This window comes from Somniosus microcephalus, chromosome 11 (genome assembly GCF_052327205.1).
Source record: "Somniosus microcephalus isolate GS21.2 chromosome 11, FLI_Smic_1.0, whole genome shotgun sequence".
NCBI classification, from domain to species: domain Eukaryota; kingdom Metazoa; phylum Chordata; class Chondrichthyes; order Squaliformes; family Somniosidae; genus Somniosus; species Somniosus microcephalus.
The window spans coordinates 204,054,664-204,079,699 of NC_140997.1; the positions used below are offsets into that span (position 1 = coordinate 204,054,664).

Sequence of the window (25,036 nt, forward strand, 5' to 3'; positions counted from 1 at the left end):
CAAGGATCAACACACATGTTTCAACAAGGATCACATATTAGGGTTTGAATTGCACACTTTCCTGGTCACTAAGAAAGCTATTGTATAATAATTCAACAAAAAAACAAAATAACATCAGCTGCAGTTAAAAGAACATTCAAAATATCAATTCCAAGATTTTTAGTACAATATAGAATCTTTGCTAATCAGATAACCTTCCTCCAGGTTTAAAAAAAATTATATTTTCATGAGAACTTTGTGAGAAGGTACGGTGGCATAGTGGTTAGCACTGTTGCCTCACAGCGCCAGGGACCCGGGTTCAAATCTGGCCTCGGGCGACTGTGCAAACTCCACACAGACATTCTCCCTGTGTCTGCGTGGGTTTCCTCCGGGTGCTCCGGTTTCCTCCCACAGTCCAAAGATGTGCAGGTTAGGTTGATTTGGCTATGATAAATTGACCCTTAGTGTTAGGGGATTAAATACGTGGGGTTACGGGGATAGGGTGGGATATGTGTCGGTGCAGGCTCAATGGGCCGAAATGGCCTCTATCTGCACTGTAGATTCTGTGAAGGTTAACTTCTGCTTTGTTGCAAGATGTACACTGGATCTGTTGATGATTCTGCCATTGCCATTTACACCTCATCCAGAGTCATCTTTTGTTTCTTAACTTGTCCCATTACCATCTCCTTTTGCCTTGCGCCATCATCCCTTTTGTCTTTTAATCTCTCCTGCCTTCCAGCCTATCACAGACCTTCCCGTTGTTCTTTCCTCCCCACCTCCCTGTCCCTGCCCCACACTTGCTTAAAAATGTTACTTCTCGAACCTTTTCCAGTTCTTGATCCGAAACGTTAACTGTTTCTCTCGCCGTGATGCTGCCTGGCCTGCTGAGTGTTTCCAGCATTTTATGTTGTTATTTCACTGGATCAACATGTCCACTGGCTCTTACAATACTTCACATACAGAAAGTAGCACGAGTTTTATTTCAGTCTGCGATTGAACCACTGATCTGGCTGAACACTATTTTTGTGAGGAAACCTAAATATTTGAATGCGTTCACAGTGTAAAAACAATTTATACAAGTACTGAATTCTTAGACCACTTTGTTGTTCCATTATCATTTGCAGGCATTACAAAACTATTGTAATTAAAATATAGACATTGCTCTGAAAAGGCTCTAAATTGTTTAGTGAAGAAACCTTTTACAACAAAGTGCTGTTTAGCACATTACAATGTCATGAGTTTTATTTTGAGCTATCTAGCCAACTATATCGGAACTTCAGAAAGGAGTGTCACTACACTATAGCACCGCCTGGGATTAACTAAGCTCCTTATCTATTTTGTAACTTTTTATGAAGATAGACACATAGGAGATTAAATGAATAGAATGCTACACTATGTAAGGAATTACTACCAGACAGTAAAACAATAAAGGCTGCTAACTTTTACAATCAGACCTAGCCACCAAGGGGTTTAATTGCCACAAAAGAAAAAGTACCAATACATTTATAGCAGCACTCTTTAAAAAAAAAGTGGTTCCCTGCCAATATTGGTAAGTCTGACTAAATCCAGTCAGTAGGAAGAGGAATGTGCACTAAATGTCCCCAACAAGACTAGAAAGGAAAAACCAGAGGAATTAGGAACAAAATCTCTTTACAGCTGCAAAGCAAAAAAGACACTAAGGTGCCTGAATGTAGCAACCATTAATAAGCTGAAGCCAAGAGGTTTAAGTAAAGCCAACACTCACCGACAAATCAGGCCTCCGATCGTGATCCATCATGTCCAGCAAGGGGAATGTCTCACGCAACATTTCCATGGTAATAACACGGGAAAACCCAATACTGATACAGGAGTTAAGAATCATTAGTTTTGTCAAAAGAAAAACACAAATAGCTAAGAGTGTTATTTTTCCAGAAAATGTCACATCTTCAGATCTCTAATACGCCCCAATTTCATTGCAGGGAGAAGAAGAAAGAGTCCAAAGCAAGTTTTCTCTAAATGAAGCATGAACACAAATACAAGGCAACTTATCACTAAATGTCAGTCAGAATTTGTTTATTTTAGAAGTATAACTGAAGTAATGTTACCAGTTTTACATGCTTGGACAGAAAAACAAAAAAAATCTTTCAGAATGGGTCATCCAAAGCCACTGATAGCCCGTCCCATGCAGGCAGCTAGGCCTCAATATTAAAATGGGGGGGGGGGGGGAATACCAGTAGCAGGCGATAATCCCGAGGGAGAAGGGATCGAGATGGGGGCAAAGCCTGTGGAAGGGAAGGGAGTGGGGGAGAAGCCTGCGGGATCAAGAGGGAGGGGGATAGCCTGGTGCAAGAAATCGAAGGGGGGTAACTGACCGTGCTCCCCCCGCCCCACCCCCCCACACACACAAGCCCAGTTTCCACCAGGTGGGAGCAGTTAAAATCAGGGCCCTAGAATCCTGAATTGATCACTCGGAACCAGCAAGAACTGCACGTGTGGATGAGATGAAAGTTGTTATGTGGACATAAGTTCTGAAAGAAAACCTAACCCAAAACAATAAAAGTTGTAAAACCATCATGTCACTGAATTCACAGAGTACAACGACTGAACAAAAAAAGGTTTACAAGCAGAAGATTTCCATTATATCTCTGTAACCTCCTCCAGTCCTACAACCCTCCGAGATCTCTGCACTCCTCCAATTCTGGCCTCTTGCGCATCCCTGATTTTCATCGCTCCCCCATTGGCGGCTCTGCCTTCAGCTGCCTGGACCCTGAGCTCTGGAACTCCACCCCCCCCCACCCCCCCCCCCCCCCAAGCTTCTCTACCTCTCTCTCCTCCTTTAAGACGCACCTTAAAACTTATCTCTGGCCAGGCTTTTGGTCACCTGTCCTAATAGAAACATAGAAGATAGGAGCAGGAGTAGGCCATTCGGCCCCTCAAGCCTGCTCCGCCATGCAATGCGATCATGGCTGATCATCCAAATTCAGTACCCTGTCCCTGCTTTCTCCCCATATCCCTTGATCCCTTTAGCCTTAAGAAATATATCTAACTCCTTCTTGAATATATTTAATTAATTGGCCTCAACTGTCTTCTGTGGTAGAGAATTCCACAGGTTCACCACTCTCTGGGTGAAGAAATTCCTCCTCATCTCAATCCTAAATGGCTTACCCCTTATCCTTAGACTGTGACCCCTGGTTCTGGACTCCCCCACCAGCAGGAACATCCTTCCTGCATCTAGTCTGTCTAGTCCCGTTAGAATTTTATAAGTTTCAATGAGATCCCCTCTCATTCTTCTAAACTCCAGCGAATATAAGCCCAATCGACCCAATCTCTCCTCATACGTCATTCCTGCCATCCCAGGTATCAGTCTGGTGAATCTTCGCTGCACTCCCTCCATGGCAAGAACATCCTTCCTCAGATAAGGCGACCAAAACTGCACACAATACTCAAGATGTGGTCTCACCAAGGCCCTGTACAACTGCAGCAAGACATCCTTGCTCCTGTACTCGAATCCTCTCGCTATGAAGGCCAGCATACCATTTGCCTTCTTAACTGCCTGCTGCACCTGCATGCTTACCTTCAGCGACTGGTGCACAAGGACACCCAGGTCTTGTTGCACTTCCCCTTTTCCCAATCTATTGCCATTCAGATATAAACCTGCCTTCCTGTTTTTGCCACCAAAGTGGATAACCTCGCATTTATCCACATTATACTGCATCTGCCCAATCGCCCAACCTGTCCAAATCGTACTGGAGTTTCTCTGCATCCTCCTCACAGCACACACACCCACCCAGCTTTGTGTCATCTGCAAACTTGGAGATTTACATCTAGTTCCCTCGTCTAGATCATTAATATATATTGTGAATAACTGGGGTCCTCTCACCGATCCCTGCGGTACCCCACTAGTCACTGCCTTCCACTCGGAAAAAGATCCGTTTATTCCAACTCTTTGCTTCCTGTCTGCCAACCAGTTTTCTATCCAAGTCAGTACCTTGCCCCCAATCCTATGTGCTTTAACTTTGCACGCTAGTCTCTTATGCGGGACCTTATCGAAAGCCTTCTGAAAGTCCAAAATACACCACATCCACTGGTTCTCCCTTATCTATTCTCCCAGTTACATCATCATTTGATACCAAGCCACATAATATCTCCTTATGTGGCTTGGTATGAAATTCAGTTTGATAACACTCCTGTGAAGCATTCTGGGTCATTTTACTATGCTAAAGCTGCTATATAAATGTAAGTTGTTGTCATAAAAATCCTTTCGTCCCCCTAGAAGAAAATTCACATGAAATTATCATTTGTTACTCCCTTCCACACAAGGGTCCAGACTAGTGGTATTTTGTTGCCCTCCCTCCCAGCTCTTAAGAACACTACTAGAAGCCATGCAGGAATAGTCTATGGTGATCTGGTTGCCGAACCTCCATCTTGGACTCTACTCAGTGACCGCAAAACCTGGAACTCAATGTGAGGAAACTGTAGATAATAATGCATGTCCTACCACACTTGCATAACTTCTGAAACACAGCTATATATAAATATATCTTTTAAACTCGGTAAGTAAAATAAATTTAAGGAGTGCAACAGCTAGGGAACAAATGTGATTTTCCAGACAGGTGTGACATGGATTAAGGGATCATTAAGGTCAACTACAGGAAATGTTAATCATTTTAATTCTTTTGATGTTGACATCAATTTAAGTTTATAACTAGATTTTGATATATAATTTTTGAAAGACTACCCACAATTGGACGCATGACAGATTCAGGCATTGCTAACAGGTTTTAAAAGTAATGTACAAGAGTTACAAAGGCTGCACACAAAGACATTATCAAAATCCAAATCAAAACAAACAAAGTTATCTAACTCAGAGGTCACACTTATTTTGGAATGTAATCTGTCTTTATGGAAGCATAGAAATTACAGCATACAATGAGGTTATTTTGCCCACAGCGCCTGTGCTAGCACTTTGACGGGAGCTAGCTATTCAAATCTTCTACCCCGTCCATTCTCCTTATTCTATATCCCATCCTTTCTCCATATTCTTTGATATCCTTCCTTTTAAAAAAAGCTGACTTAATTCCCTTTTAAATTACGCTATAGTCTCTGCCTCACGGGTCACTTCAAGTAAAGCATTTAAAGTTCTAATAACCCTCCTGTGAAAAAAATTCTACTAACTTTCCCCTTCATTCTACTAGCGATGATCTAGAGTTTATGCCCACTTGTTATCGATTTACCAACCGGTGGAAATAATCTTTCACTAATTATTTTTTCAAAATCATAACAAATTCATGCAAGTTAACAAACAAAGGAGTCTGAGACGATAGGTAGTTAAGCTGTTAATGAGCTAACTTTCATGTTGTTTCCTCATAGACTGTAAATACCAAGCAATTCATTAGCTTGTCTCAATAGGTCACAAACACCTCACAGCCACTGAGTTGGGGAGTCGCTGGTCCTGACCTCAGTGAAGTTTTGCAGGCCATCCTTTTCTGGCTGTGTTTTGCATGTGATAAAACACAGAAAAACACAGGTAGTGAAGTTGCTTTAAACAGAAAGCTGTGAAGTAGTGAGTGAAAGGCTTTGAAGGATACAATGCAGGTTTGTTTGTTTTAGTCAAGCAATATGACCTGGTAATTTGGGGAAGTGTAGTGTGTTCATTATTATTGTATTATAACACAAAGACAACTTGTACCAACTGAATTAAGTGAATCTGAACTGTTGCTATGTATGTTCACTGGTTGTAAAGTAAAGCAGCTTAACAATTTGTATCAAGCCACATCGCACCAAATGTTTGCTCAGAGAGATTGCAAACACATGAATAACCAGTTCCGGTCACAAGGGGGTACTATTGTTACATTTCCAGGTTATGCCACCACACAAGTACATATAGAAAGAAAATGTTTGTGTTTATTTGGCACCTTTCAAAACCTCAGGACATCCCAACTCTCAAAATGCTTTACTGCAATCAAGTATTTTTGAAGTGTAGTCAGTATTGTAATGTGGGAAACACAGTAGCAAATTTGCGCACAGCAAGGTCCCACAAAATACATTATCACAATGAGATAATGACCAGATAATCTGTTTTTAGGAGTTGGTACAGTGGGAGTCAACTCCCATAAAAGGTAAGACACTCAACACTTAGAGGAGCGGCCAACACCACCGAACCCAAGAAGGTACCTAGAGCAGACCCGAATTTTTAACGCCTTCCTATAATGGGGTACCCGAGCTGACATGTGACACTCCAACTGCAGCCTGACCAATGTCTTGTCCAAATTCAACACCACATCCTTGCTTTTGTATTCAATGTCCTTTTATATAAAGGCCAGAATCTCATTTACTTTTGTATGGTCTTTTCTACCTGCACTCCCACATTTAAAGATTGATGTATCTGCAGCACTACACTGTTAATCCACAGCTCACCATTAAAAGGCATAGTTCTGTTCATTTGTTTTTTCCCCAAATGTTATTACTTCACATCTCTCTGCACTGAACTGCATCTGTAAATATCTGCCCACTCTATTCTTACTCATAGTTTGCCATGTCCCTAATTTGATTTCAGCAATCTTCAATATTACTCCTCTTGTATCCATGTCCAATTATGTATATAAAATAAAAAAAAGGAAAAATAAAATAAAAAAGAGGAATACCAGCCCTGGAGCACACCATAAAACCACATTCTCCCAATTTTGAAAAACATCTACTTACCGTACTATTTGCTTTCTGTTTTCTTGCCATCTCTCTATTAATGCAGCTACATTCCGTTTAATACTAATAATAGAGCTAAGTGATCCCACAACCATCGGATCAAATCAAAACTCTGCAGTCCTGCCACAGCCAGTCGTGAGTGGTGGTGGACAATTAAACAGTTAACAGGAGGAGGAGACTCCAAAAATATCCCCATCCTCAATGATGGTGGAGCCCAGCACGTGAGTGCAAAAGACAAGGCTGAAGCATTTGCAACTATCTTCAGCCAGAAGTGCCGAGTGGATGATCCATCTCGGCCTCCTCCTGAGGTCCCCAGAATCACAGATGCCAGTCTTCAGCCCATTCAATTCACTCCACGTGATGTCAAGAAACGGCTGAAGACACTGGATACTGCAAAGGCTATGGGCCCTGACAACATTCCGGCAATAGTACTGAAGACTTGTGCTCCAGAACTAGCTGCGCCTCTAGCCAAGCTGTTCCAGTACAGCTACAACACTGGCATCTACCCGGCAATGTGGAAAATTGCCCAAGTATGTCCTGTCTACAAAAAGCAGGACAAATCTGACCCGACCAATTACCGTCCCATCAGTCTACTCTCAATCATCAGCAAAGTGATGGAAGGTGTTATCAACAGTGCTATCAAGCGGCACTTACTCAGCAATAACCTGCTAACTGACGCCCAGGTTGGGTTCCGCCAGGGCCACTCAGCTCCTGACCTCATTACAGCCTTGGTCCAAACATGGACAAAAGAGCTGAACTCAAGAGGTGAGGTGAGAGTGACTGCCCTTGACATCAAGGCAGCATTTGATCGAGTGTGGCATCAAGGAGCCCTAGCAAAACTGAAGTCAATGGGAATCAAGGGGAAAATTCTCCATTGGTTGGAATCATACCTAGCACAAAGGAAGTTGGCTGTGGTTGTTGGAGGTCATTCATCTCAATCACATGACATCACTGCAGGAGTTCCTCAGGGCAGTGTCCTCGGCCTAACCATCTTCAGCTGTTTCATCAATGACCTTCCCGCCATCATAAGGTCAGAAGTGGGGATGTTCGCTGATGATTGCACACTGTTCAGCACCATTCGAGACTCGTCAGATACTGACGCAGTCCGTGTCCATATGCAGCAAGACCTGGACAACATTCAGACTTGGGCTGACAAGTGGCAAGTAACATTCGCACCACACAAGTGCCAGGCAATGACCATCTCCAACAAGCGAGACTCTAACCATCTCCCCTTGACATTCAATGGCATTACCATCGCTGAATCCCCCACTATCAACATCCTGGGGGTTACCATTGATCAGAAACTGAACTGGACCGGCCATATAAATACTGTGGCTACAAGAGCAGGCCAGAGGCTGGGAATTCTGTGGCGAGTGTCTCACCTCCTGACTCCCCAAAGCCTTTCCACCATCTACAAGGCACAAGTCAGGAGTGTGATGGAATACTCTCCACTTGCCTGGATGAGTGCAGCTCCAACAACACTCAAGAAGCTCGACACCATTCAGGATAAAGCAGCCCGCTTGATTGGCACTCCATCCACCACCTTCAACATTCACTCCCTCCACCACCAGCGCACCGTGGCTGCAGTGTGTACCATCTACAAGATGCACTGCAGCAACTCACCAAAGCTCCTTCAACAGCACCTTCCAAACCCGCGACCTCTACCACTTAGAAGGACAAGGGCAGCAGACGCATGGGAACATCACCACCTACAAGTTCCCCTCCAAGCCACACACCATCCTGACTTGGACCTGTATCGTCGTTCCTTCACTGTCGCTGGGCCAAAATCCTGGAACTCCCTTCCGAACAGCATTGTGGGTGTACCTACACCATATGGACTGCAGCGGTTCAAGAAGGCGGCTCACCACCATCTTCTCAAGGGCAATTAGGGATGGGCACTAAATGCAGGCCTAGCCAGCGACGCCCACATCCCATCAATGAATTAAAAAAACCATCTGCCTTAATTTTTGCAACAAGTCTCTTAAGTGATAGCTTAGAAGAGGTCTTCTTAAATTCATACATGCCAGATCAACTGTATTTTTCAATATGCTCTGATTTTCGCAAAAATTGAATTGAGAGTCAAGCGCAAACTCTCCGTACAAATCCAAGTTGACTGCTCCTTGTTAGCCCATACCTTTCTAAATGTTCACTAATTTTATATACTCAAAATTCAACGAAGATGAAATCTTAAGCATAATTCTAGAGTGCACACACACGCCAACAAAAATCATTTTTTGCTTGTAGCGATTAGTGTGTGTAAATTCCCCAAAAGGATACCTTTTAGCAATGTCCATGACTGGCCCTTGCCCAGACACCAGCACACATTTGTCATGGTACCGTTTAAACATCCGCAGTGGACTGTGAGACATCATGACTTGATCCTGAGAAATCTGTTAGACATTTTTTAAAAATACATGAGCACAAGCAGCTTATTTATAACAAACAGTAAATTTTGGAAGGAATCTTTAACTTTGTGGGTCATTTTCAGGACAGTCTTTCACACAGATGAATGAATTATAAAAATACTTCCTGGTTTCAAACATGCATGCAGCACCAAGAACCTTTCATATTTATTCATTAATATCAAATGAGTTCCATGGACTACTGCATCCTGCTTATTCACTCTACTGTCCCAACAATGCACCTTAACCTCAACCATGGAAAACACCACCTTTTGTGCCCGTGTGACATCTTTGTGGCCAAACCAATTTGACGACAAATCACAGGGAATTCTGCTTTGGTCCTGCATCCATTAAGAACTGGGTTGAGACTACCTGAAGTCCCTGTATTTAAGGCTCCCTTAAAGCTGGCAAAGGGAGACTGCATTCAGCTCAATCATACCTTCCAGATTTACTCTGCATCTGACCCACTAATGCTGATCTTGGGTCCCCAAAGTGATTAAAAGGTGAAAGGACAGTGCACTAAACTGTTAAGCATTCTATTCTTCCATAATGTCACTGTTTAACTTTCACACATATGATAATCACATTTATCAGTTTTTTTGGGGGGGGAGGGGAGGGCAAGCGGGTACAAAAACTTTAATAAAAGGAAACTAATCAAGTAAAATTCTCTAAGACCTAAACTAATGTTTAATGAAGTCCCTAACATATACCTCACTGGAGCAGAGTTCCTGTACCGTCTATAATCACATGTGTAGGGTAGGATTGATTAGAGCACACAGAGACCTAAATAACCCAATGGCAGGAAGAACAGGCAGTGGTTAGAGTGGACATTTGAGAACAATTCAAGTGGGTAACTTACAAAATGTTTTGAAACAAAAATGGCTAAAATATTAATCCCCAAAATTTACTTAAATTGTTTCAGATGCTACAATAAGAGAGCATCTACACCTTTACAATTCTAGTGTAAACCTCACCTGAACGTCACAAGACTCATCCAATGCAAGATTTAAATATGGACACCTCGGGATGTCTGAATGCAAATTAGAATTCACCATTACTACTTAGTGCCATTTGCAGTCGATTGCTAACTGGGCATGGAACAGTTGCCATATCACTGGCACAGATTTTCATAAAATCACCCTCAGCGTTTGGCTTTCCCCCCCCCCACCGGCAAATGTTCACATACTTTCTTTTCCTTGTATTTTTCCATTATCTTGAGTTATGTCTTGTTCACTCAGTTGTAAGCTCATAAAGTTGTGTTCACAGTAGAGCTAAGTCACCTGTTGCACCCTCTCGTCCCACCAGCAAGATGAATAACCTGAGATGAGTAGCTACATCATTACCTTCTTAAAAGTTTATGCAAAGTAAAATGTACATTCACACACTTATTTTACCTCTGCTCCCTCCTATTAAAATGAAAATTATGAAAAAATTAATGGCCCTGTAAAATGACAACTAACTCTTAAAAAAACGTCAATTTTTCCAAACTCGAGGAAGGAGAGACTTCAGCTCAGTATCCAACTCTCTTTAAAAAAAAAAACACTTACTAGGTATATGCTGGACCTTAAGCAGAGACTTGTTCAGCACCAACCATTTCATAACAATGTTATAGAACACCCTGAGCAGTTTTGCTCCAAGAACATCATACTTGGGATAGGAGGAAAGCAGATCATATCTTCAAAAATGTTTTTTTTTTTATATAAACGCCATCGAAAGTCTCACTTCATGTATCCATTCTCCAAACAGAATTTGATTAACCCCATTATCAGCATCAAATCATACCTTTCAGACAGAAATCATACTTGATGCTTGGCACAGGTAGACCATTTTGCTAGCTGCTTCACTCCCAATGCTGCCCATCACCACATTTCATGCGGCTTCCCATTTTTCAGAAAATGCTAATCCTGCTTGTAAAGTTCCAATCCCACTACCGCCCCATTTTTAAAGTACTGATTCTATTCCCACTTCCTCGAAAATACTGCTGCACAGAAAACTACACATTACACTCCAAATATGCCGCACACAATTCCTGTGGCTGTCCAGAGAGCTGCACTGCCATTACACAGAACCACACCTAGAAGAGCCACATGCAACAAACAAGCTGTCACTGCCCACCTGCTCATAAAATGGACCATATAATGCCACTGTTTAATAACCACATGCAAAGCAGAAATTCTGCTTAAAATTCTTTAAAATCAAGACAACAAAATCAGCTACATTCTTTAGTACTTATTTTTCGAAAGTCTAAATAAAGCACATAAACTGAACTTTGCTTTCTCAATGTCTTTATTATTACGACAGTTCTGCACAAAACTCATCTACTATTTATCCAATGGGTAGACCCGATAGAATGACATTGGAGGTTGTGCATGCGTTAGGCAATTATTGCATGCTCTATTTACAACACAAGCATAAATAGAAACTAAACTTTAGACAAGATAAACCGCCTTCTATTTTTATCCCCTCTGCTCTGATGAATTTTAACTCCTTAATTATGGTTTTATGAAAGGGAAATCGTGTTTCATAAATTTAGTAAGAGTTTTTTGAGGATGTAACTAGCAGGGTAGATAAAGGGGAGCCAGTGGATGTACAGGAAACTTTGTGTTATCCGAAGGCTAAATGTCCGGCAAGCTCGAGCCACTGGCAAAAATCAGGAGCCGTTTTGTTAGGTTTTTTTTTCTTCTCGTGGCTTTTTTATCCAACAGTCAGGCTCTGCAAAGTCTCTCTGAAGCTGTTGCTAAGCGACAGAGACGCTTCCAAGGTACGGCCGACTGTTTAGAAGCTGTTGCTAAGCAACAGTGTTTGTTGCCAGATACGGAGCTGAAAAGCTCCGTATGCTTCAACATTAACGCTGGTTTGTCCGGCAGTTTTGAGGGAACGGCAACAGCTCGGTCCCGTCGGTGCCGGATAGCACAAAGTTTCCTGTAGTATATTTGGATTTCCAAAAGGCATTCAATAAGGTGCCAAATAAAAGGTTATTACACAAGATAAGGGCTCATTGGGGTGGGGGTGATATAGTAGCATGGATAGAGGATTGGTTAACGGACAGAAAACAGAGAGTAGGGATAAACGGGTCTTTTTCAGGTTGGCAGGCTGTAACTAGTAGGGTGCCGCAAGGATCAGTGCTGGGGCCTCAGCTATTTACAATCTATATTAATGACCTAGATGAAGGGACTGAGTGTAATGTATCCAAGTTTGCTGATGATACAAAGGTAGGTGGGACAGTAAGCTGTGAGGAGAACACAAAGGGGGAAATTTTGCCAGCGTTCTGGGGGCCGGTTTGGAGGCAGGACATCCGGTAAAATTGCAAAGATTGACAAAAGGTCCCGAACCCACTGTCAACCCGCCTCTAAACAAACTTCCCGGGTGTCAGGTCCCCGATTTGTGCATGGACCCAACACCTAGTGGCGGGAAGAGGATTATAGGCACTTAACTTAAATAGCCAGTTAACAGGCAGTTAAGAGGCTTTTTCCAATTTTGACAGGTCTACTGCAGGCTTCCCGATGTCCGGGCACCACGCCAGGGTAAGTGTGGCATGCTGTGGGTCTACTGTCATGTTTCTTCATTGATGACAGCTGCAGAAGTGGTGTGAAGGATCCAATGGTACACTGCTGAGTTTCAGAGGTAAGAAAATGTTGGGAAAATCATTTTTAATGTATTTAGACTTTTCTGTAGGTAACAAGTTTTGAAGTCTTGGTCTAGTCCCACCTCATTGGGAGAACCTCTCTCACCAGTGACAGATCGCTTCTGTAACCTCACCTGCAGCTGCCATCTGTTCTAGCCTAAGGAGGGAGTCACTGGAGAGCTTGGGTGCAAGGGCTCACCTTTGTACGGTGATTTTCAGTGTTTGCAGCACCTCAATGCTGTCAAACACTGAAAAATCACCTGTCAAAAAAAATTGTGCATGGCCCTTTAAAGAAAACCGGCAGATGACGCGTCATCAACTGACGTCATCTGACACTGGCTTTCTCTTAATTAGCTGGCAAGCCCACAGGGCGGGCTTAACAAGGCCAACTGACGCAAAATTGCGTCTGTGCGTTGGACATCGTTGGGGGCGGGATCGGAACCCGGAAGGAAGCTGTCCCGCCCAGGCCGCACTGAAAGGTAAAATCCAGCCCAAAGAGTCTGCAAAGGGATATAGATAGACTAAGTGAGTGGGCAGTACGGTGGCAGATGGATTATAATGTAGGGAAATGTGAGGTTATTCGCTTTGGTAGGAAGAATAGAAAACAGAGTATTTTTTAAATGGTGAGAAACTTTCAAATGTTGGTGCTGAGAGATATTCGGGTGTCCTCGTGCAAGAAACACAGAAAGCTAGCATGTAGGTACAGCAAACAATGAGGAAGGCAAATGGCATGTTGGCCTTTATTGCATGGGGGTTGGAGTATAAGAGTAAGGAAGTCTTGCTACAATTGTACAGGGCCTTGGTGAAACCACACCTGGAGTACTGTGCACAGTTTTGGTCTCCTTATCTAAGGAAGGATATACTTGCCTTGGAGGCGATGCAACGAAGGTTCACTGGATTGATTCCTGGGATGAGGGGGCTGTCCTATGATGAGAGATTGTGTAGAATGGGCCTACACTCTCTGGAGTTTAGAAGAATGAGGGGTGATCTCATTGAAACATACAAAATTCTTACAGGGCTTGCCAGGGTTGATGCTGGGAGGATGTTTCCCCTGGCTGGGGTCTCTAGGTCTAGGGGTCACAGTCTCAGAATAAGGGGTCGGCCATTTAGGACTGAGATGAGGAGAAATTTCCTCACTGAAAGGGTTGTGAATCTTTGGAATTCTCTACCCCAGGAGGCTGTGGATGCTCAGTCAATGAGTATATTCAAGACAGAGATCGATAGATTGTTGGACACTAAGGGAATCAAGGGATATGGGGATAGGGCGCGAAGGTGGAATTGATGTAGAAGATCAGCCATGATCTTATTGAATGGCGGCGCAGGCTCGAAGGGCGAATGGCCTACTCCTATTTCTTATGTTATGTTCTTAATCCTAAATTAAATGGTTAAATCCATACGATTCCACCAATTATAACAGCTTGAAAATGCACCAATTTAGATACTTACTGACACTCCCAATACCCGAGTTAGCTGGTCAGCTTTTGTTTGTCGAACACAGTTTCCTGAATTTGTGACGAACACCACAGGCACTAAAAATTCCCCCTTAAAATTCACTAGCTTCTTGAAAGCTTTCCTGGCAGCCGGTATGGGTGTTTTTCCTCGCACCAACACTCCATCAATGTCAACAAGGAGGCCAAAGCTGGGCTTGAAAATGCAACAGAAAAAGGGTTACTCAGTCTTCAGAAATGTGTTTGGGAATACAGTAAAGACAACTGCACAATTAAAAATAATTGCAACTCAACACAGATGCAGTTAACCACATAGATTTTACAAATGAGTCACTCATATTAGTCATTAGATGAGTATCCATGAGGAACTAGTTCAGCTTTTAGCCCTAGCAAATATTTATATCAATACGAATGTTTTAAACACACATAAACCTACCGTAAGGCCTTTGAAATAACATTTTAAATACATAAATAAAACAAAGCAAGCATAATGGGTTTACCAGAAACCATCTATCTATAAAATTAAAGTCTGAACCTAACACGTATCTGGAGCATCATGCCTTTTCAGGACATCACACGTCCACAGGGGCAAAAATTAGTGGTCAGCTGAAAGTAGGATTTGTATGTTAAATTACCAAATATCTGATTGACTAAACAAATCAAAACACAGTTAGAATTATTAAGTACAATGAGAAAAGAATAAGCAACAGAAAATACTGCACTGCAACTTTTTTTTGTAAACCATCAACAGCTACTAGCATTTATATAACTAACACCTTCAACACTGAAAAGCATCTCAAGACAATTCACGGAGACATCTACTCCTTTGTCAGGAGCCCGGGGCTCCACTTGGAGTACTTGGCTGGAGCTTTAATTATTGGCTTCGGAGTGGTTGCTTCTTCATTTCTACAAACGCCTTGGTTCTTTTTGAATGGCTGCATTCCATGCCAACCACTGCAAGTCCCTCTCATCATCTTAATTTTGATGAGGTACCTCTATTGTGTTCCTGGCCCGTGCCAGTGCTCTGTTCTCAGATCTAGCTACCCTTAGAGGTGGGTCTATATTGGAGGTGCAGCGATGTGCCTTGGACTGTTTCCAACTCCCTACACTCAGCGTTTCTAAGCCAACAACCACCCAGTCAGTAGTCCCCACCCTCAATGCTGCCAGTTCCCATCTCCCCAGCGGTAGGTGTGTGATGCCGTCAACTCTACAGCAGCGAGTAGCTCAGCCCATGGCACTCCATTTGGATAAAAGTGGCTTGAATTAAAATATACAGTGTCGATATTTTCAGTGTAACTTACAGCACACTTTTTTTTGTTCAGTAGAGTTGCAAAATCATAAATCTAATTTTTATTGAAAGGTACTTGGTTCCAAAAATTTAAATAATTTCAGAAACAAATGTGTGATAAATAATGAAACTAGTATCCTCAATATTCTAACTGGGACTACAAAAATAATACAACTGCACTGGACAAAATGCAGTCAGGCACATGAATCAATGTGACTTGACACGCTGTTTCATTGTTTTCTTGCAATTTGCTTTGTACTCGTTTAATGTGAACACCAGTCAGAACAGATTTATCCTCTGATTTTACATGCTGATGATCAGAGAAACCGATTTTCACATACAACTGAAATTGAATACAGGAATAAGATAAAGGGTAGCGGTTTTGGTAGTTGATAAAGCCTCCAAAATTCGAGTGTTCTGTTTACCAATTGTCCTCAGCCAGTGATTTCCCATTCATTCATGTTAACGGGGAGAAAATTGCAAGCTGGCAAGCACAAAAGCAGAAAACTTCAAGCCATCAAGTTTATTTGTAAATGCAAATGCAAATACACTTGGTGTACGTTTAGGTGACAACTTAATATTTCCTCACAATTCTAGGTTTGCAATTCAGCAAACTGTCTGCGAGAAAGGCCAAATCCAAAACCCACTGAGTGCCTGTCAATTCAATACTTTCACAGGATTGAGCAAATCAAAAAACAAGCAATCGCTTTTCCTCCAGAACGGTAGCATACTGCACAGTGTAGCACCATGTTAGAGGAGAGATTTTCTTCATTGAGCTCTTCAGAACTCTGAATTGGCTGTGATTCAATGCATGCATTTCAATGGAGTTCACAATTTCCAAAACAATCTTCATGATCTGCTACAAACTCAGGTGCTTGACACCAGATAAATTTGAGGAAACTATCATCAGCTTTACGAAGTCCCACTACCCACTTACCAATTCCAACACTACTGGTGCCCCATCTGTAGTAATGGCAGTAAGCTTCCGTAAAGGTACCCATAGCCATTTGAATAAGAGAATCAGAACTTCCTCAATATCCCCACCCAAGGTTCACCTTTTAGTAACACAATGGGCCGGATCTTGCTCAGAAAAGAATGGCATCTCGCCCTTAGCCTCCCCATTGTTTTCAAGAACTTGCTGGATTTGCACATTAATAGCCCATTAAACTCGCCACAGAAATTAACAGCAAAAGTACCTTTTTAACAACATGATCATTGTTAATGCAGAGCCAATCAACCTCTCGGGCCCAGAAATTGAACAATTTAAACTGTGGAGTCTCATTCCTTCAGGTGGCAAATTGTTCTTGGAGATTTTAAAAACGCAAATTTTTCTTACTTTTCCTTTCTGTCCCTTTTTCTCTCTCTCAATTCAATCTTTCTTTCCCTCCCTTTATTTCTATTTCTGTACCCGATATGACTCTAATTCACCCTCCTTCTCAGTCCTGCCTCTGTTTCTTTCTCAATCTTTAAATCTCATTGGTTAAGGAAATACACTGTCGGTCCCACCATGCACCAAGGCCCCAGGTGCCCTATTGCCCTCGCCAAGCTGATATCAGCTCGCACTTCCAGAAAGTTACATCACAGAAAAATTGGGATCTGAAGGGTGAAGAAAAAAGTCTAACAGGGCACGCAAGATAAGACCCATGTCAAGCAGCACGTCTTTCACAGTACGGTCCGACTCAGGCAAACTATTCACAAACTACCAGCCGAGGCATAAAAAAAAGTCTTAACCGTGCACATCACTGGATTTCTGAGTGTAATTGAGATTAATGTCACTACATAGAAACTGTGGTTGTAGATCTGAAATTTGCTTTCAGTTATAGAATCATAAAACCATAGAATGATAAAACATTACAGCATGGAAACAGGCAATTCAGCATGAACCACCCACTCGCCTGCTCACATCCTGTACCTTTTAATACTCTGTTTCAAGCAACTATCTAATTCCCTTTTAAAAGTGTTTATGGAATCTACTTCAACAACAGTTTGTGGCAGCAAAGTCAAAAATCTAACCGCCTTCTATGTAAGAATTTTTTTCTAGCCTTCCCTTTAATACTTGATTATCTTAAATTTATGCCCTAGTATTACTGTCTTGCCACACAGCGGAGATAATGGCCAGAATTTTAATTTGAAGGCAGGTAGGGAGCGGAGGCGGGGTGGCTGGAAAGCGGTCGGGAAACCCGGGAGAATGGGTATCCCGCAGGCCCTGCTGAATTTAACAGCAGGGCCTGATAAGCATTTCAAAGCACTAATTCCTACCCGCAGTCAGCCAGATGGCATGGCTGGCTGGCTGGTGGGCGGGTTGGCCTGCAGCACCAGGCTGCAGAGAGGAAGGAGGGATTGGGGGGAGGGCGGGAGAGGGGGGTCAGAGGCCAGAGAAGGGTTGGGGCCAGAAGGGTAGGCCCGAGGGGGGAGGCCGGAGGGGAAAGGTCGGAAGACCGGAGGGGGGAAATCGGAGGGTGAGGGTGGGGGTGGGGGAACGGTCGGAGGGAGGTTGGGGGGAAGAGATCAGAAGGGTCGCGGGGCAGATTGGTGGCCTTGGGGGGGGAAACCGGAAGGAGCGGGGATGCCCAATCATGGGGGGTTGGCAAGATGGGGCTCTGGATCCAGCAGGCAAGTGGAAAGGCACTTATCTCTTGGATCCAGCAGTCCTCATCTCACTTTAGCTGACGGGTTGCCCGAGGCCTGGGAAACCCGGCCAGCCAGAGTTAAATTTGAAATGGTGGATCACCATGAAGCACGGAGCCTCATTATAATATGTAAATGGGCAAGCCGCCTACTGGAAGCGGGTTGGCTGACTGCCCGCCACCCCCCCGCCGTGTCTCTGATTCCCGCCGTGTCTCTGATTCCCGCCCGCAGCCAGCCAGATGGAGGCTGGCCGGCTGTCGGGCGGGTTGGAATTGAGTTTTTTTTTAAACTCTTTAACCTCCCACCCACTCGTTTTTTCGTGTTAAAATTCCCCCCAATTTGTCACTATTTATCCTATCATAACTCTGCATAATCTTCAAGACTGCGAAGATCTGATCACCAGTCAATCTTCTCAGCTCCATTGAAATAGCCTCAACTTCTCTAGTCTCTCTTCATAACTGTAACCCCTCACCTCTGTCACATGCCAGTGACTCTACACTGCACCTTCACTATTGCTTTTATATCCTTCCTACAAGTGGGTGCCTAAAACTGTTGATAATCACCCTTGGAGTAAGGTTTTTGTGGACTATATTCACACAATTGAAAGCTATAATCGCAGTCTCTGTCTGTTGAGTAAATTTACTGCAAGCTTCTCTGTTTTTCAACGTCTTAACTTTTAAAGAATGAAATTCAAAACCTTTTACAAAGTCCTCAAGGTTAGTGCAGAGGTAACGTTGAAAATAAGAAGCGTTTAACTGTGATAAACTGTCATGACAAATATGGCACATAGGTTTCCCATTACACAAAATAATAGGTGAGCTCCAACCCAGGTGAAATTGAGCAATGTTTATCCTCATACTTTGTTTTCCTCCTATAGCCTTTTTGCCATTTTGTTCACTCAATTGTATGGTTGCAAAGTTTTTTCAGAACAGAACTAAAAGTCACCTGTTATACCATCGGCAGAATGAGTAGCAGGATTATTATACCTTCCAACTATTTTTTCCCCCCCCCAACTTGACTGTATAAAGAAAAATACACATTAGGAACATTTCTCTCACCTCCATTCTCTTCAGTTATCAAAATTGCACATCCTGAACTTTAAACTCCATAAAGACGACAGCTCAGCGCCAACATTTTTGAAACATTCGCTTGGCCACCTTGGGCCGCAGACTACACAGAGGAGAGACTTCGGCTTGATGCCACCACTGAAATATCGATGTAGCAACCCTGCACACTCACCCCATTTGTCATCTTCTTCCCTCAACTCTTATTCCAAGAACATCTTACCTTTACATGAAATGCATTGAAGCAGTTCATATCTTGAAAAATATTTACATTTTCTTTAAATATTGCTCTGGTTTCACTTCACAACATCCCGAATAGAATTCAATTAGACTGAAAATAACGTTTCAGAAATTGTAACATTAAAGGCTGCAACTGCAAAATCCATCAACAACAAAACATACTTTTCAAGCTAAAATCATCTTAACCTTGATCATAGCAATGTCAGCAATATCATTCATCCCCTTGCTTGCTACCCCACTTAAATGCTACTCCGAGCTTCAGAAGATGCCAGTCCCACTTCTATCCATCTTGCAAAGTTGCAATCCTGCTCCATTCCCACTTGTAAAACACCAGTACCAATCCACGTCCTGAGCCAGTCCCGCTTTCCTGAAAAACAATAAAATGTCATTCCCTTCTCCGAGTGTGCCATGTGAGTGCAGCACACTTGACTCCAGCCACCTAGTAAGAAAGCTGCACTACTGTCATGTATTAAGAAAGCAAAGAAATAAACCTGAGGAACGGAAAAGCTGCATGCCCTCAGTCCTCATCTTTCCTTCAGTGCTCTTTCCTCTCCTTCAATACCCCCAAAATTCATCCCCATTCCAGTGCACGTAACTTCAGTACTTTCACACCCCAGACATCCCACATTTCCCTCCCCAGTGCTTTCAGTTCCTCAATACTCCAAGCCTCCAGTTCACCAATGGCCTCCCTATCTAACTACAAAGCCACCCCCTCCCCTCCCCTCCCCTGGTTTTCCCAGATCCCCACCCACCTTAATCCTCCCAATCGTTAGACTCCTCGTTGAATGCTCCCACTCCCTACCAAATGCTCCCAGACACCAGCACCTTCACCACCCATTCTGGTCAGACATCTACCCATCCTTGCTGGCCTGATCCTCAGCCCTACCATCTCTCTTAACCACCCATGTTGCAGCAGCACATGGACATCCTCTCCCTATCCCCAGCTAGTTATGTGTTCCTCCAATTTCTGTATGTACCCTAGGCCAGAAGAGTTCAAGCTCATGGGCTGCATAGGTGTACACTCTTGTGTCTTAGAAACCACGTATAAAGTTTATTTCTATGCTCCCATTAATCTGCAGCTGTTGCTAACAATAGGTCTTGGTGTTCTGTGAGGATTTATCCACCAACGAAGCAACAGGGTTAAAAACAGCCCTCTCCAAACCTCCAGGCCAATAAGAAATAAATATAACACATATAGGACTGAGTTGCTTGGGCTTTGAGAGCTAGTTTTCCAGGGCTTGGGAGCCCCAGGTTAGACACCCCCACCCAAAGGTTTAAAAAGAAACATAGAAGATAGGAGCAGGAGTAGGCCATTCGGCCCCTCGAGCCTGCTCCGCCATTCAATGAGATCATGGCTGATCATCCAAATTCAGTACCCTGTCCCTGCCTTCTCCCCATACCCCTGGATCCCTTTAGCCTTAAGAAATATATCTAACTCCTTCTTGAATATATTTAATGAATTGGCCTCAACTGCCTTCTGTGGTAGAGAATTCCACAGGTTCACCACTCTCTGGGTGAAGAAATTCCTCATCTCAGTCCTAAATGGCCTACCCTTTATCCTTAGACTGTGACCCCTGGTTCTGGACTCCCCCCGCCATCGGGAACATCTTTCCTGCATCTAGTCTGTCTAGTCCTGTTAGAATTTTATAAGTTTCAATGAGATCCCCTCTCATTCTTCTAAACTCCAGCGAATATAAGCCCAATCGACCCAATCTCTCCTCATACGTCATTCCTGCCATCCCAGGTATCAGTCTGGTGAATCTTCGCTGCACTCCCTCCATGGCAAGAACATCCTTCCTCAGATAAGGCGACCAAAACTGCACACAATACTCCAGATGTGGTCTCACCAAGGCCCTGTACAACTGCAGCAAGACATCCTTGCTCCTGTACTCAAATCCTCTCGCTATGAAGGCCAACATACCATTTGCCTTCTTAACCGATAATGTAACATAGAACATATCAGTAAAGAAACAAATGTGAGAGCCGCATAGAAACACTGGAGACATATAAAAGTGGGAGGAAACAGAGGTGAGGAAAGACTTACAGAAAGAGTGAAACAGAAACAATGAGAAAAAAAAGTTATTGGCACCACAATCAGAAAGTGAGAGAGCTAGAGAAAAAAAGCACAAGCATGAGAGCAAGAAAAAGAGACAAAATAATTAGTGGGAAAGAAACAGAGAGGCAGTTACAGAAAAAAGATAATCTAACCTGCCCAGCGTTAAACTGATGGGATCAGATCAGCTGTCCGTTTTACATCCTGCAAGATTTTGTTTTCCACTGACTTCAATGGAAAGTAAAAATCGGGTGGGGTGTAAATCAGGCTGCCTATCTGATCTTGTCAGTTTCCCGCCGGGCAGGTTAGATTAAAATTACCCCCATCATTTTGTGTTCATGAGCAATGCTATAGGAGATCGACTGTATTATAATACATGCAATTGTAAAATTGCACATCCTCCAACTCATCATGAGCAGTGCCACAGGAGATTGGCGAATTATTAAATACAACAGCTCATTTTAGAACAATGTGCAGCAGATCTAGTGCTAATTAACTAGAGGCAAATGTCTTCAATATATAGGCTAGTTACACAAGCTCCACTGTTTACAGGTCTTTGAGATCACTTCAGGGTGCATCATGTAAAAATCACAAGCACCACTCAGTTAATTCTATTGCATGCAATCTTGAAGCAAAACCACTGTTATACTGCAACCAGATCCTAGGTAAACTGGATTTTATTCTGGAATTGGCCAAATGTAGAAACCACAGTAGGCATATCAGACTTTGATAACCAACTTCAGCCATTTTTGGTCATTCTAGTTATCAAAACATGGCAAGACTGCGATTGAAAGTGGGCTGTTAAAGATTTTAGCATCTATATATTACTTGCATCTACGGGGATTAGAAAGAGACACATTGCTTGCCTGACAGAATACAGGGTCATAATTCCCTTTCCCGCTATTTTAGCCAATTACTTGAAGAAAATCTAAACAAATGCTACATCGCACAGTGGTCCCAACATAACAACAACAATTTGCACTGAGATAGTGCCATTAACATAGTAAAACGTCCCAAGGCGCTTCACAGGAGTGTAATCAGACAAAAATTGAAATTGAGTCATAAGACAGGTGACCAAACGCTTAGTCAAAGTAGGTTTTAAGCAGCGACTCAAACGAGAGGCTCGGAAAGGGCATTACATTACTGTAAATGCGGAAGTAATGGTCACCCTGCAAAGAATTCACGGCAAGCTATAAAAAAAATGCAGCTCCTCAGTTCGTTTTAACAAACGAGCTCAACAATAGTAGCACTGATTGAGTATGGGTTTTTTTAAACTTCGAATAATAATTTAAGAATTTACCAAAATAAACTTCGAATATTAATTTAAGAATTTACCAAAATAAACTTCGAATATTAATTTAAAAATTTACCGTGCAAACTTTTACACAGTGTCATTTAAGGTTAACTTTGGCGTACGTGGAATACTGGAATTTAACTACTGCCTGGAACTGTGTGTTTTTTAAAAATCTAAATGTGATCATTTAAAGTTATTGTGGCGAAAATATTTAAATCTATTATGCTAAGCATATTCTTTGTGAGTCGTTGCATTGTTTTTATGAGTAAACTACAGCATTTCTCTATTGGTGTAGATGGGTACGGGGAGAAGGACATGCAATCTGCCCCGGAAGATACCCTCAGTCTGCAACTGGGGCAATGAGCGGCGCTGGATAGTGAATGACAGCCTGGTTGTCGGTGCATTCAGAGCCTGAGTCTCACTCACTCAATCCTATCAGCAACTGTTACCTGAGACTCCGCCGTGCCTCCCACCAGCCTGCAGCTAGCCGGCGGTCGCTCCTTCTTCAGCCTCCTCAGCGCCGTGCGAGCGACGCGGCTCAGCGAAAGCAGCGCTCTCATTCTCTTTGTGCGCTTCAGCCGCTCGCCGGCTCATTGTGCTAGGCCGATCGCCGGCGCTGCGGTTAATCAATCCCCGGCCCTGACGTCACCGCCACCCCCGCTGATTGACAGCTCCCTCCCGGGTTCGGTTCGCAAGACGTTTGCAGCGCCTCGGTGCGGGATGTGCAGCAGCATCACTGAGAGCCTTACAAACCACCCCTCCTCTCTTCGCCACCCCCCTCCCCACACTGGTGCAAGCGAGTGATGGCACAAAGCGCATTAACATTACAGCAACACAGCACCCCCCCCCCCCTTCCTAATACAAGTGGCCAGGGCACAAAGCATGTCCCCGCATCACAACAGCAACACAGCCCCCCCACAATGCAAGGGACGAGGACACTGATCACACCAGCAATCATCCAAGTGAGCCGAGATACAACGCTGCTGTCTGAAAACATGGCTCGTAGGTCGTGATGTGGTCGTGACCGCACTTTTCTTCAGGTGGAATCCGTGCAAAAACAGAAGCACACAGTGAGGCCAGACAGTATATAGAAGATACAACGAATAATTTCGGTATTGTCCATCATCAGTTGCACCCAGTTATAAGGTTCCATTGACTTTATACGATGATTAACAACTTATGCTCCAGTATATACCACACATGGAGTGTGCGTCCACTTGCGACATATTTAAAGGTGCGTTTTTATTCTCTGTTATTTTGACCAATTATAAATGTTGCTTTATTCGGATCAGATACACGAAGGAAATTTGTGTTGTACTAAATTATTTTTTTTAAACAGCCCATGCGGTATGCTGAGATCACGTTCTATTCAAGACGTAAAGGTATTCAGCAACAACTTGTACTTATATAGCGCCTTTAAGGTAGTAAAACATCCCAAGGCGCTTCACAGGAGTGTTATCAAACAAAATTAGAAAAAACAATTCCATCAACATACAGGTTGTCTGATTTTGTGGATACCAATTTCAATATAGAAACATAGAAGATAGGAGCAGGAGTAGGCCATTCGGCCCCTCAAGCCTGCTCCGCCATTCAATGCGATCATGGCTAATCATCCAAATTCAGTACCCTGTCCCTGCTTTCTCCCTATACCCCTTGATCCCTTTAGCCTTGAGAAATATATCCAACTCCTTCTTGAATATATTTAATGAATTGGCCTCTACTGCCTTCTGTAGTAGAGAATTCCATAGGTTCACCACTCTCTGGGTGAGGAAATTCCTCCTCATTTCTGTCCTAAATGGCCTACCCCTTATCCTTAGACTGTGACCCCTGGTTCTTGACTCCCCGACCATCGGGAACATCCTTCCAGCATCTAGTCTGTCTAGTCCTGTTAGAATTTTATAAGTTTCGAGGAGATCCCCTCTCATTCTTCTAAACTCCAGCGAGTACAAGCCCAATCGACCCAATCTCTCCTCATACGTCGTTCCTGCCATCCCAGGTATCAGCCTGGTGAATCTTCGCTGAACTCCTTCCATGGCAAGAACATCCTCAGATAAGGCGACCAAAACTGCACACAATACTCAAGATATGGTCTCACCAAGGCCCTGTACAACTGCAGCAAGACATCCTTGTTCCTGTACTCAAACCCTCTCGCTACGAAGGCCAACATACTATTTGCCTTCTTAACCGCCTGTTGCACCTGCATGCTTACCTTCAGCGACTGGTGCACAAGGACACCCAGGTCTCATTGCACTTCCCCTTCTCCCAATCTATTGCCATTCAGATAATAATCTGCCTTCCTGTTTTTGCTACCAAAGTGGATAACCTCACATTTAT

The 25,036-nt window shown here is 43.2% G+C and overlaps 1 protein-coding gene across 1 annotated transcript in view; it reads right to left on the reverse strand.

Annotated features, from left to right (window-relative positions):
- Positions 1–23,412, reverse strand: part of LOC147111137 (haloacid dehalogenase-like hydrolase domain-containing 5) — an 86,887-nt gene extending 63,475 nt beyond the window's left edge. Inside the window, exons 1-4 of the mRNA XM_086001728.1 lie at positions 23,152–23,412; positions 14,134–14,331; positions 8,938–9,050; positions 1,724–1,817 (exon numbers count right to left, since the gene is read on the reverse strand). Coding sequence (XP_085857854.1) covers positions 1,724–1,817; positions 8,938–9,050; positions 14,134–14,331; positions 23,152–23,262 — 516 coding nt within the window. The 5' untranslated portion in view covers positions 23,263–23,412. The remainder of the gene's footprint in view (positions 1–1,723; positions 1,818–8,937; positions 9,051–14,133; positions 14,332–23,151) is intronic.
- Positions 23,413–25,036: the final 1,624 nt, after the last annotated feature.